Source organism: Lissotriton vulgaris, chromosome 5 (genome assembly GCF_964263255.1).
Source record: "Lissotriton vulgaris chromosome 5, aLisVul1.2, whole genome shotgun sequence".
In the NCBI taxonomy this organism is placed as follows: Eukaryota; Metazoa; Chordata; class Amphibia; order Caudata; family Salamandridae; genus Lissotriton; species Lissotriton vulgaris.
Window position 1 is genome coordinate 1335442231 of NC_141693.1, and position 14644 is coordinate 1335456874.

A 14644-nucleotide genomic window follows, 5' to 3' on the forward strand; every position below is an offset into this window, starting at 1 on the left:
TTTGTAGTCTGGTTGAACCTGCTTGCCATCTCTTCACCTTGTTTACAATGGTTTCTTTTGTTTGAAACTGCTGCTCCGATCCCATACCAATGAGATGTATGTTTGTTAAGGTTTTAATTAAAAGTACAATAAATTGTTACTTACTCAACAGTTATCCTCTGGAGGCACAGCACTTGAACCTCCAGAAGAAGTGACAAGCCGATACAGAGAACTAAATATCTATACAAGCCTCTAACAAAGGCGAAACATACTACAGAGGAGACCGGTTTGGCTCAAGATTACAGCCAGTAAATATTATAGTAAATGGAATGGAATAGAGAATAAGCATTTTTCACCTGATTCAAAAACCGAGAAGCATTTACTATTGGAAATGTAAGGCATGGAAACTAACATGGAAAATAAAATGTCCCTAGAAATTAAAGTGACTTGAATCTCTTTGTGCTGGCGAACCAGATAAAAACACTACCAAGAACAATCACATGTAAGAATACCTGATTTATACTGCCCTCCAATATAAAACAAGATGCAATACTGACCGAGAGGACATGTTACCTCAGGGAGCGTGACCGGGAGCGAGGAGCTTCCAGAAGTCCCACCGGCAGACTGGATTTCCCAAATTTAGATCCCAGATCTCAGGGTACACAGTGGTCAAATGGAAAAATAAGTTAAAATAAGCATTGGCAAATCCAATAGCTCTGAACACACCAAGCTACTGGGCTGGTCATTTTTTTTATTGTAATCATATGCCATAACATGAAAAGAAGAAAAGAAGTTGAATATGTAGCCGTCTAAAATATGGCGGCAATATCCATGCTATAAATAATCACGTTTTATATAAATTAACTATTGCAATTGATTATAATGGTACAGGACGGGTGCTTGATGAAAATATGATTTTGTGTTGGCAAATACAACAGGTATTATTGCCTTTCATTATTGTAACCTGAAGACATTTTTTTAAGCACACCAGGATGACTAAAAAAATAAAAATGTATGAAGAATTAAAAGAAAAAAAGTAAACTATTGACCTGCTAATCCTCGCACGAACTTCACTTTCTTTTTCGGGTGATGTGTTCAGGCAATCAGGCAAAACCATGTCCCTCACAAAGCAATGGCTGAAGTGGGGTGACCCATTGCTCATGCTGCGTGAATGTGAATGACAGGTGGATAAGGCAATCAACGAAGAGGGCTAATCTCAATCGCCATTCACACATATGTATCTGTAAGTATTTTTTCATGTAAGAATAGCTTTGATCACCTGCAGCTGAAGAGACAGCTTAAGCTATCTCCAGGCGAGACTTAAGCAGAGAATGGCAGTAAAAGTAATCACCAGGTGCTTGAGATACATAATCAGGGGTGGACTAGAACCTGGAGAAAACAAAATGACAATAAAACTCTTCAAAATGCAGCCACAATCATAGGGCTCAGCTGGCACATGAACGTGTTAAGAAACCGACACTGCCTACCTACCCCAGGAAAAAGACCCTGGCCACCTACCCCAGGAAACAAACTCTTCCCACCTACCCCAGGAAACAAACTCTTCCCACCTACCCCAGGAAACAGGCTCTTCCCACCTACCCCAGGAAACAGACTCCGCCCACCTACCCCAGGAAACAAACTCTTCCCACCTACCCCAGGAAACAGGCTCTTTCCAACTACCCCAGAAAACAGACTCTTCCCACCTACCCCAGGCAACAGACTCTTCCCACCTATCCCAGGGAACAGACTCGTCCCACCTACCCCAGGCAACAGACACTACCCACCTACCCCAGGTAACAGACACTTCCCACCTACCCCAGGCAACAGACTCTTTCCACCTACCCCAGGCAACAGACTCTTCCCACCTACCCCAGGAAAAAGACCCTGGCCACCTACCCCAGGACACAGACTCATCCCACCTACCCCAGGAAAAAGACCCTGGCCACCTATCCCAGGAAACAGGCTCTTCCCACCTACCCCAGGCAACAGACTCTTCCCACCTATCCGAGGAAACAGACTCGTCCCACCTACCCCAGGAAAACTACTCTGCCCACTTACCCCAGGAAACAGATATTGCCAACCTACCTCAGGAAACAGACTCTGCCCCCCCTACCCCGGAAACAGACTCTTCCCAACTACCCCAGAAAACAGACACTGCCTACCTACCTCTGGAAACAGACTCTTTCCACCTACCCAGGAAAAACAGAAAGTGCCCATCTACCCCATGAAAAAGACTGCCCACCTACCCCAGGAAACAGACACTGCCCACCTACCCCAGGAAAAAGATTCTGCCCACCTCCCCCAGGAAACAGCCACTGCCCACCTACCCCAGGAAACAGATACTGCCCACCTTCCGCATGAAACAGACTCTTTCGACATACCTCATGCAACAGACTGCCCACTTACCCAAGGAAACAGACTCTGCCCATCTACCCCAGGAAACAGACGGTGTCCAGCTTCCCCAGGAAACAGACTCTTCCCACCTACCCTGGAAACAGACGTTCCCCACCTACCCGGAAACAGACAGTGCCCACCCACCCCAGGAAACAGACACTGCCAACCTGGCTAGTAAGCCAAGAATGACTAACTTCAAAGCACCCTGGGAAATTTATGAATTTGAGAAGTTGAAGATTTCCCGGCACAAGGTAATGAAGCCAGATGGGAACAAGCATTTGCAATGCACTAGGTCTCGCATTTGCGACATTTTGAGCTATTGGCATTGTAAATGACAATCCCTTTTATTTGTGTTTAAAAAACCTGCATTAATAAAAGGCATTGTTATTTACAATACCAATAGGTCAAACTTTGTAAAATGCGAGAACTATTGCATTGCAAATGCTTGTTATATTTTTTTTTGGGGGGGGGGGCACTGAAACCTTACTTTTTTCCATCCCCTTACCTCCCATTACCTTTACCCACCCCTTAACCCTAAAATCACTCTTACCTTTCTTTACCTCTAACCACCTCTTACCCCTTAAATCACCTTTACCTCAACACCCCTGAACCTTAAAATCACCTATATCTTCCTTTACTGCTACCCACACATTGAACCTTTTAAAAAAAATATATATACAAATGTTATTAAAAAAAAAAATATATATATATATATATTCAAGTGGAGTAAATTACAGCATTGTAATGGATGCAGGATAAAAGTAAAAACCTTTTACATATACTTACATTGTGTTATACTTACCTGTGTGTTAAAGACTGTGGGGGGTAACGACCAGTGGGGAAAGCCTACTTACCAATATCAGCTCTTTCAAATTACATATGGCACAGGAAAGGAATTTTCAGGTCTTTGTGCTTCAAGAAATAAGTATATACATGGGAACATTATGAGAAACATGCATGGCACTGTGCAGTCAATCTGTTATCGGATGCTAGTTGCTTGTGATCTTGTGTCATGAGATTTGTAAGTTGCCCTAAGGCAGTTCTATTTAGCGATTTTTTTATGAACTGCCTAAGATTTGCGTGGTTTGATGCTTCCCATAGAGAATATATGTTCTTAGAGTGTTAAGGGATGACACAGTGTTCATAGAATTGTTCATCTCTCATCTTTGTGTTCTTTCTACTTATTTTAGGTTAAGTAAAATCTTCAGTGGCATTCCCCTCCAGAAGAAGAATCAGTTCATGCAGCGACTACACAGCTATTGGCTACTGAAGAGACAATCACGACACGGTGTCCCATTGATTCGGCGCCTGCATTCTCATCTGCAGTCCCAGAGAAATGCTGAACAGGTAGTGTTGCACTTCCAAGTAAGATAGTCTATGTCTTTGTGGACACATTGGTTGAATACATTGTGACATCTACGTTTGTTTTACACGTCGGTAGAAGTAAATTGTTATTTGTTCAAGAGTGTAGTAGCCTGGTATCTCTTACACTCTGGATTGAGTGGTGCATGGTTAAGCATCCACATTTTTCCAACAAAGGTTCTCCATTGTGGGATCTTTATTAGCAGTCAAAAGCATTTGAATAGTCCCAGTCATGTGCTGATTGAACGATCAAGTCCATGTGCAAGATCCCTGATCACTTCATAAATATAAATTTAAATATTTTGAATGGGTCTTACAGGCTAGATTTCATTTGTGTTTCCTTTTTAAAAAAATGCCTAACTTAGAATTACCACTGCTCTAAATTAAACATCTATTCAAAGTTAACTTCACTGTCCCCATTTCATTAAATATAAACAAGTAAATAAAGTGTCTGTGTCTTGTGTTTCAATCTCTTGATGAGCACAGGTAAATTATCACTTTACTAAAGAAGTCTTTCAGTGACTTCCACTTTTTTACCTAGCAACCAACAGTTGCTGAATTGTATTTAATGGAAGAGCCCAGTAGTAAATATGCACTGGAACCTCCAAAGCAGCTTTGAAAATTCACATGTTCTGCTATTTTTGGTTTATGACTAAACTATGGGCATCAGAATGATAAGCTTTTAGTGATGTTTCCATATTGCGTGCTTTGTGAATGTCATTACCTTTATCACCATCAAATTACTTCGTTCTAGTATAGGGAGCCATAGTCCCTACTGGTACCACAAGAGGCACACAGCCTATGGTAATTTATCGTCAAGATGCAGTCGCATGGTACAGCACGTATTTCAGTGGGAAATGACATTGTACACCCGTTATGTTGTCTCTACATATATTTGTATCAGTAGGAAATGGATATTGTTCCATTACACTTCGTTGACAAGTTTTCCACAATGAAGCCCAAAAATATTAGGCTTATGAATCTTGATACAAAAAGTGATCAGTGAAATGATCCCTACAACCTTAGGTTCAGGTTTTAGAACTTTCCACCGTTAATCCTGATACCTTAGATGCACAAGTCGTCCATTACAATGACACCAATAGCCTTGGTGCGTACAACAGGTAGATAATGGTCAGAGCCTTAAGGTCAAAACCAAACCCATCTGATCGTGTAAGTATTAAAATGAGGAAAAGTCACACGCACACACACAAACCTAAGCTTTGTGTATTTTGCGGTGTGGATCCTGAGGTTACAGGCATGCCTGTATATTGTAAGGTAAAAGTATGCCTTTCACAAGAACGGTTGCTTAACTTCTATCGAGGCACAGTGAATAATGCTCTTTAACAGGAGCGCATTTTATACAATTTCACAAGGATCAGTTCATGTCATAAAACATACACATCTGGCATTCATACCCAATGTGTCAATCAAGTATACATCACAGTAATAATTAAAACTAGAGCCTTAGTACATGAAACTGTTGTAGTACAAAAATATATTGTTTAGACTGGACAAAAAGACTTGGGTGGATAAAACAACAACTTCCTCAATACATCAACAAGAACATGGGATGTTCTAATTCAGATAAGATCCAGAAATTATTCTGCAAGAACATAAGCAGCTATAGTTCCCTTTGGTAAGCTAGATGAAGTCCAGTGTGTAATTTTACACCACATTACTTTGTACACAGAGGCAGGAAGACATTTTGAGGAGGAACGAGCATTCTTAAAGTACACCTTCAAACAAATCCACTTTCAATTTATGGTACTGCTTAAACAGTATAATATTGTTGCCATGTAGCTTTAATAGTTACAAATTCACATAATGTACCTGTGCTCATCAAGAGAGTGAAACAATTAACACAAGAAACAGACACATTGACCAGGTAACATAAATATAATGATAACAACAATGCACAAGGAATTGTCGAGCTCCTTAGTGCAGTTCTCTCCCGGCGCTGCTCATAACTTTCAAAAGTGTTTGACTGAAAACACACCACTACTGCAGCTTTTGAACAGTGCTTGCTAGAGGTCAGCATCGAGTAACTAACGAGTCGCTGAGTCGCGAGCTGCGGAAGAGCAGTGGAGCATGGACCGCGGAGCAGACCAGCGCTCTGGGACTGCAACGAGCCCAGTACCATAGTCCCCAACCGCGAGAACCGTGAGGACGTTGGCAATCAGCAAATGCGGTCCCGGTGAGTCGATTGGGGAGCTATCTTGAGACCGGGCGAGGGAAGCGGGAAGCGGGAAGTACGCTCTGGCTCCAGCTCTCGGTTGCCATTTGCGGTCCCCTGCTCCCGTATGTCCCGCCCCCCCCCACCCCCCGCTCCTGCATCCTAGGCTGCCAGAGTCTCGGGGTCTCGAACGCCACCGGAGCCTCACCCCGCACCCCTCACGCCTGTCTCACGCCCGTTTTGGAACCCGTCCTGCCAGGATGTGGGGAAGCTGAAGGTGATCAAGTCCCTACTACGGTTTGAGGAGAGTGGAGAGTGGAGAGCCCCGAGGCAAAGCGAGGCCATTAAATTGTTGAATTGAGTGCTGGGAACACTCAATTCAAACACTCAGAAGCACTAGAGCCGGAAGAGGAGCTGGGAAAGTGCTGGGATTACAGAGAGCTAGGGAGCTGGAGACGATTAGGAGCCCAGAGCCCAGAGCCCTGTGCCTTTGGACTAAGAGAAAGGACTAAGAGAAAGAGGACCGCACGATTGAGGACTGCCTGGGGAAGTCCTTACAAACACCTGAGCAGAGCTACAACCCGTAAATCCACCCACCAGTTTGTCTCCTGGATTCCAGTGTTAGTCCCTGGCGGCTGGTGTGCTGTAGGACCCATACGGCCAGGTTGCTGGACTCTCGGTATTCACGCTGTGGTTGATTGCTCGACCAGTACACTGTGGGGGCTGGTGGTGTACAGCGGTGAACAGTGCTCGGTGGTTCTTAGGCGGGGCAACATCACTATCGCCCCACCGATATTAGAGCAGCAGCACAACCAAGTGGAGGAAAGAAGCGCACACAGGCTGGAGAGCTGGATTTGTAAACAGCTGGTTTTGTAAACAGTTTGAGCAGTTTGAGCAACAGGGTGAAACTCTTCTAAGACTTGTGACCATCAACTACATCTAAAGGATAAAACAGGCACAAAGCCAATTTTGAGAATACACTCAGTCATAAGGACAGCATATTCTTGGAAGTATGCGATCAGGAAAGGTAAGGACTGCTGGCACAACAACAAAACGCACAAAAAGAATGCAACAATCCTCGGTATCCAAAAAGTTAAAAACAAACACACCAGGGTTGACCCAGTCTCTTATTTCGCCAATAGCACGGATGTTTGAGAAATCAGGTAAAATACTGGACACATTTCAATTTATGAAGGATCCAACCGGTAAAATACTGGACAAATTTCAATTTATGAAGGATCCAACCGGAGCTCTAATGTCAATGCAATCGGATCTGAACAAGGACAAATTACAGACTCCCATGAAACCTACTAGCAGTGAAATTCCCAATATCACACAACACAGCAAGCAATTTGTACAAATAGAACAAAATTCAGATGAATTCCAAATTACAGACCATGATATGATTGAAAAGCAGTCTCAAGGGGCAATAAACCAAGAAACTCCTAAAGAAAGGCAAAATTGTAATACATCACCTGGGATAGAGGTAAAGGCTAAGGATGCTCGCTCTCCTACAAATAAACCTCACTCAAACTCTCCAGAAATCAACCAACAACATTGTGGAGACAGGATGGAACTAACGCTACCAAGAATTCCTATTGAAATCAACGTTGAAATTAATAAAAGGTTGTGTTTAGGCCCTGACGAAACTGAAAATCATCTGATAATCATAGGGCTAAATACGAGAATGTCAACAACAATAAAGACAATAATGATATGGCCTATGGAACAACAAAAGAAGTCAAGTCACTAGGGGAATATGAGGATGGTTAAGAAGCAACTAACGATTCAGATATAAAAATTATGGATAATCATACGGTGGAATGCAAACTCATCCGGGATATCAAGCAATCCAACTGTAAGGCGGTCCAAAATACAGAATCGGGAATAAAACAGCAAGAAGCTGGGATAACATGGGATATCTTCTACCAAACTTCGACCCTCACGCTAGAAGCTCTTCAATACCAATCAAATAAAATGGATATACAAATCGACCTCCTAAAAATGATGGCAAATAGTGTTGTGGGAATTGATAACAAACTTGCCCAACTTAATGATTTGATAATTAGAGCACAGACAGAAAATGAAAAAAACTACTATGGAATGTATCTACTTACCCATAATGGATAAATTAGCAGCACCTCCTGAAGTTTTATCCACTATAATAGAAGATACTAAAAGAGACATCCAAAACAGTAAGGAGAAAGCTAATGCGGATAACACTACTACTAAGGAAAAGAATATAATCGAAATCAGGAAGGGGTCCGAAAGCTATACAGGCCCAGAAACCAAACAACTAACAAAGCAACACACAATACTAAAAGTACATGGTGAAAAAGTAAATCTACCAGTCCTGCAATCACCGGAACATCCTGGGGATGAAATAGTAAATCTAACGGCCCTGCAAATAGACGAATATTCTGGAGACGAAATTATAAGCAAAGAAATGCAAGATGATCAGTCCCACAACAATAACGATACAGACGGTTTTTCAGTGATGTCAAAACGCCAAAGGAAAAAACTACGCAAAGCAAGAAAAAATGGAAAATCGAAACTATGTGTCACAATAAAGAGAGAAGATGACCAGATTCCAACAACTACAGATGCTACACAGAATGATAGAAACAAGTATTTTTCAATTTCTGGTCAAAAACCAACAGCTGGACCAAGTCCAACAAAGTGCCCCAAACGAAATGAAATACAATTCCCAATAAGGAGCAATAGCGGAGTAGTAGAAGGGCGAGTGGCCATTAGGTCCCTAGATAACCCGCCACAGGTAGTAAAACAGGATCCAAAGCAGGAGGAAGAAGCAAGAGGATCAACTAACTCTAGCTTTAAAAAAACGAACGAAAGTAGCCCTACTTAATCAACCCAAATAACTATTCCCCCCAACAACAAAGTACTAACGAAAAAATAAAAAAAGACAGGGAAATGACAGCGAGCGAGGTGGGGAATGAGCCAACAAAAATGCCTGAATGGGATCATTTGCTGATTAAAACTAGGGAAGGGGTCAAAACAATTAGCTACAAACCCAAGCAAAGCGAGAAAAGTAAGGGCACCAATTACCAAATTCCTATGATTAATGAAAAACTTATATTTACACCGGAATTTGAGTCTAGAGGTAGGCACAACATATTAAACCGTGGGAATTTACTCAGATTATTAAAATCAATGGCATCATTAACTAACATTGAAAGTGAGGATATTATCTCAATTGAGTTTATGGAGGGGAATTATAGCAATCGGACTCCAAAACTAATAACACTGATATCACCAATAGTAGCAGAACAGATTATGAATGAGCAAATGACATTCAAAACCTGGGGTATAGCAATAACCAAACAAACCCCAGAGGTATACCCTACTCCTTTTATTGGGGATGAAACAAAACTAAAACAGGAAAAAAAAGATACACAGATCGTTTCAGTCATAAAAAACGCACTTGGTAGATCCCCTATGAAAAAAGAAAGGACCCCTCTGCAAAGTCGAGTAGAAAGCAACTTCGAAATAAATGAAAAATGGAAAAACATGGCATTACATAGCAACAACAAACAATGAGATGATAGACTGAAGCAAGTAGCTCTTAATAGCAATGAGAGGGAATTAATAAGAATGTGTTCATGGAACATTAATGGATTGGGTGGTAAGATCCAGAACGCACAAATAGATTCTATAGTGGGACCATGTCAGATTATTTTATTGCAAGAAACATGGGAAAAACCAATCCATTTCTGTTACATGGATACGCAGGCTACTACGAAAACACTAAGAAAAAGCAAAGGTTTGGCCGAGCAAGTGGGGGTCAGGCAATATTTATTTCGAACACCATACAGGCACACCATGAGCAAGTGGAAGTAAGTAGTACGAACATCCTAATAGTTAAACTGAACTACAAAATAAATGAAAAATCCAAAACTTTATATTTGATTAATGTATATATCCTGCCAACACAGAGTAGGGAGGCAACTTGTGCAACCTTGAACAATTTTTTAATCAATAAAATGTTGGAGGATCCGATAGCAGATTTCCTGATTACTGGGGACTTCAATCTTAACTTAATGTCTCCCCATACAAGAGATGACATAACGCAATCGCAAAACCACAATGGCTAATTCCCCAGCAGGACTCAGGGAAAGAGACTAATTCCACTACGACCAGAATGGGTATACAATTTGTCAATGACATCGAAGCAATGGGATTATGAGTCCTCAAAGGTAGATTAAAAACAGATGTGCCACCAGCATATAGTTATTTTGGGCATAACTCAAAATCCAGGATTGATTATACCATGACTTCATTATATATGTTTCATAACACATTACCTCGTATCAATTACAGAAAGTAAATGAGTGACCATGCCCAGCAGATAATTACAATGAATATCGGAACGAGTACAAATAAAGCATACCAGACTGTTCAGGGCTCCATTGGAACAACTAATTATAAAAAACTGTTCTGGAATGTTGGAAATAAAGAAGAAACAAATGAACAGGTGGAAAGTCTTTTTGAGGCATGCTTTAAAGACACAACACCGGAAACAGTGGTAGAGCAATGGGAAAACTTCACAGGGGGGGTGATCAAAACGCAAAATCAAAAACAAACAAGAAAGAGCCCAAAGTGGAAAGAAGAAAATAGGGAAAGAAAAACTACATAAACCTTCCATACACAATAATGAAACTAAAAAAGACCGAAATAGGATTATTAGGCTATCAAACAAACCTGGGGTAAAAGCTGAAACCCTGGGCAAGCTTAAAGTATTAAATCAAAACCTGAAGAAATTAATATGGAGTGAAAAAAATCAAGCAAAACAGGCAATTTGGGTAAAAGTATACCACGCTAGCAAGCAAAAGAATCCAAGAGAATTCTGGAAAATAATCAACGGACTTGCTAGACCAAATAAGCATGTGGTCTCAACACCATTAACCGAACAGGAATGGGAGACTTTTCTGAGGAAGCACCTAAACCAGGATAATACACAGCTATGGCAAGCGGAAATGCAACCCAGGTGCAAGAACGATAACACGGAAACTCCATCCCATGACAACAATATGATCCCATCGATACAAATTGAAAAAGAGGAGATAATAAAACTAATAAAAAAACAGAAGGACAGTGCTCCCATACCAAATGGGATACTGTTTGCACTTTATAAAGAAAATCCAGATCTATGGGCGACTTACTTAGAGAAACTATATAGAGAAGTCATCTTAAAAGAAGTTATACCCAAGTCATGGTGAGGATCCTTAATTACCCCAATCTTCAAAAAAGGAAACTGGGCACTTGCTGAAAACTCTAGGTTGATTACTCTGCAAGATACAGACGCCAAGTTGTTTGCCAGGATTGTGTTGACTAATCTAACGGAATTGGTCTGGGAAAACAAGTTACTGCCTTTGAATCAAACAGGCTTTAAACAGGCTTTATAAAAGGCTCGGGGACAACAACAAATATAATGGCTCTAGCTTTGCTTATGGATAAATCAATCAGAGCTAAGCAACCCCTGTACCCATGTTTTATTGATTTCAAATCAGCATTTGATTGTGTCAAAAGAAATGTACTATGGAAAAAACTTGAGAAAATGAAAATTCCAGTGGCCCTTTTGAAGTTGATTCGTCCCTTATATACTAAGAATTGGGTAAGGGTGAGGATGGGGGGATGGACAAACACTATCTAAGGAGATTCCAGCTAACGAAGGCCTAAAACAAGGATGTGTCTTAGCCCCCCTCCTTTTTAATCTGTTTCTGGCAGACCTAACCAGGATACTGGACGAGGTAAATGCTCACCCCCCGAAATTAGCTGATAAGCGTATCACTAATTTGTTGTTTGCGGATGATGTCATACTACTAAGCCACACTAAAGTTGGACTACCAGGCTTAATCACTAAAACTCATATGTACGCAAAGGACAACGGGATGGTGATAAATGAGACAAAAACTAATATCATGGTAGTCACAAGAAATAAAAATATCAAGAGAAGATACAAAAGTAAGTGGTTCATGGATAAGACACAACTAGAACAAGTAGAGGTATATAAATACTTGGGTGTGTTATCCAATGAGAAGGGTAATTACCGACTACAAAAAAAGGACGTACAAAGGAAGACTAATGCATTGACGGCAGCTTTCAGAGTTGTACAGAAGTCACTTTCAAGTTTAACTTATGGCTCTCTCCTGACTATCATAGGAGCAAGACTTCTACCAGCCATCACATATGATAGGGAAGTAGCAATGGGTAAGGATACTGAAACACTGAACAAAGCCATAACAAGAGCATATCGGGCCCTATTTCATCTCCCAGCAAATGCGTCACCTGCACAAATAAGGCTGGAGTTCGGACTAACTAATCAACAGTATGTAAGGCAAGGTCACTTTATAAAAATCTGGAACCGAATAAAAAATGACCATGACAATGAGATATCACAGCTATTATGGAGGGAAATAAACAATAACGCAAATTCAACCGCATGGCATTACCTTAAGGGTGCAATAAGGGAGTTTTCAGTCACGTCAATTTGGGAAAACAATACAATCAAGGCATTGTTTAATAAAATAATTAATAAAACTGCGAACCAACTATCCGTCGTAAATGATAAAGCTGTCCTTACAAAGAGAAAACATGCTTGGTCAATAATAAATGGGTATAAGAAAAAGGAAATACAGCAATATTTGGAAACACCCTGGACGGAAAGAAACAAACAGGTGCTCCTTAAAGCAAGATTTGGAATATTGCCTGGTCTGTGTCACCTACCACCGTGGGAGAAAGTGGAAACCCAAACGTTATGTAGATTGTGTAACAACGGTGCGGAGAACATTCTCCATCTATTATGTACTTGCCCGGAGCGCTTACAGGAGAGAAGAGAATTGCTTAAGCTACCTTTTAATGTACGTGGCATAAGGACATGCAGGCAGGCCCTGATTAGGTGCCTACATTCGAATGATATAATTTTGAATGCTACCTTTGTAAAGTTATTATTGATAGTTAAAAAGAAATTAGGAGAATAACTACTGTTTAATATGTAAATTATTACGAAACCTCAATGAATTTATATAGATGTAATGGCATTTTAAGTGTTTTTTAATTTGTACATAGCGTTTATCGTTTTCTTGTTTTAGATCTGTAATATTGTAAGATTTTAAATAATGAACACAATAAAGATTACTTGACTGAAAACTATATGTTTGATGGCATATGTGGCTGTAGATACACATGTTCTGCAGGCTCCTGCCATCTAGTGTTGGGTCAGGATGTGTACAACTTGATCTTCTTCAAAGACGTCTCTCAAAGTCAAATGACTCCTCCTTTTGGTCATATTGCACATGGGCATCGACCCCATTGTTAGATTGTTTTCTTTCAGTCATCGAGCTCGGATGTGTTATTCGCACTCCGGTTCGAGACCACTTTCGGTGCATTGTTAATCCCTGTCGGTATTTATTCAGTTTGTGTTACACCGGTGCCTTTCATAAACAGAAGCAACAGAAGCAATCCTTTGATCATCAATTTGAGATTCTCCAGTTGTGGCATTCACGCCTCGCCTATTCGGGCCTTCTCTATTCAGACCTTCTTTGTCTCATCGGCTTCCACCAATGATGCACTGCTAATGGGCCGACTCCGTTTCGATTCTGTCAAAACTGCCACTCAAAATATTCCATTTGTGTTACACCGGTGCCTTTCATAAACAGAAGCAACAGAAGCAATCCTTTGATCATCAATTTGACATTCTCCAGTTGTGGCATTCACGCCTCGCCTATTCGGGCCTTCTCCATTCAGACCTTGTTTGTCTCATCGGCTTCCACCAATGATGCACTGCTAATGGGCCAAACTCCGTTTCGATTCTGTCAAAACTGCCACTCAAAATACCCACATGCAGGCAGGCTACCATTAGGGTTGCAACCTGTCTGCCTCCTGACCACAACAAGGAAAACTGTGAGGCCTGCTGATCTTAGATTGAAGAAAATGCTGCAGAACTGTTGGGCGCATTGGAAAGAGATGCAGCGCCAAGATCTTGAAAAGAGATGCAACTTCTCTGGCCAACACAATGTCGAACAGACACAGGAGGAACTGCATGAGGCTCCGGCAGCAGAGGAAGAGACTTTTTCAATATCTGACTCAGTATCCGAACTTGGAATAGAGTTTGGCCTACAGATGAAGCACTTGCCTTCGGGACAGAGCACAGTGAGTACCCATGTCCCTGTCCAACTCACTAAGAGCCATTCAGTTTCAATCAAAATTTCGTCTTCCGGGCCACCACTGGTGACAGGCCATGGTAGGCACTGAATATCTGCTAAGAATGGACCTGCACAGAAAGCCAAGCTGACATTTTCTACATTGAGCTGACCAATCTCAGTGCTGAGCAGACTATTCGACACATCGGCACAGAGCACCCAGTCCTCCTCGGCGCCTAAACAAAACTCAAGTTCAGCACCATCCATTTCGGCAGCAGATCCAATCCTCGAAACTACGAAAGAGAGGCTCGATCCAAAGCAGAAGAATGATCGGATTTTGGCAAAGACAGTACAATCAGCGCCTACTTCATTGAAAATTCAGCTTTCCATTTGAGGAGGCTATTCATCTACCTGAACCTCCTAAGAAAAAGAGAAAGGACATTGCAACGTGTCTTATACAACCACCGTGGCCCGATTCTCCTCCACCTCCTCCTACAACCTGAACCTCCCTCACCACCACCACCTCTTCATGACATCACTCTCTTAGTGATACAGGAGACATTATTCCACAGGTTTC

At 41.4% G+C, this 14644-nt stretch overlaps 1 protein-coding gene across 2 annotated transcripts in view; it reads left to right on the plus strand.

Moving 5' to 3' along the window:
• BRPF3 (bromodomain and PHD finger containing 3) overlaps positions 1-14644 on the plus strand; it is a 589697-nt gene that overhangs the window by 145768 nt on the left and 429285 nt on the right. For both annotated transcript variants that reach the window (XM_086923268.1, XM_086923269.1), the window contains exon 3: positions 3564-3720. In XM_086923268.1, coding sequence (XP_086779394.1) covers positions 3564-3720 — 157 coding nt within the window. The remainder of the gene's footprint in view (positions 1-3563; positions 3721-14644) is intronic.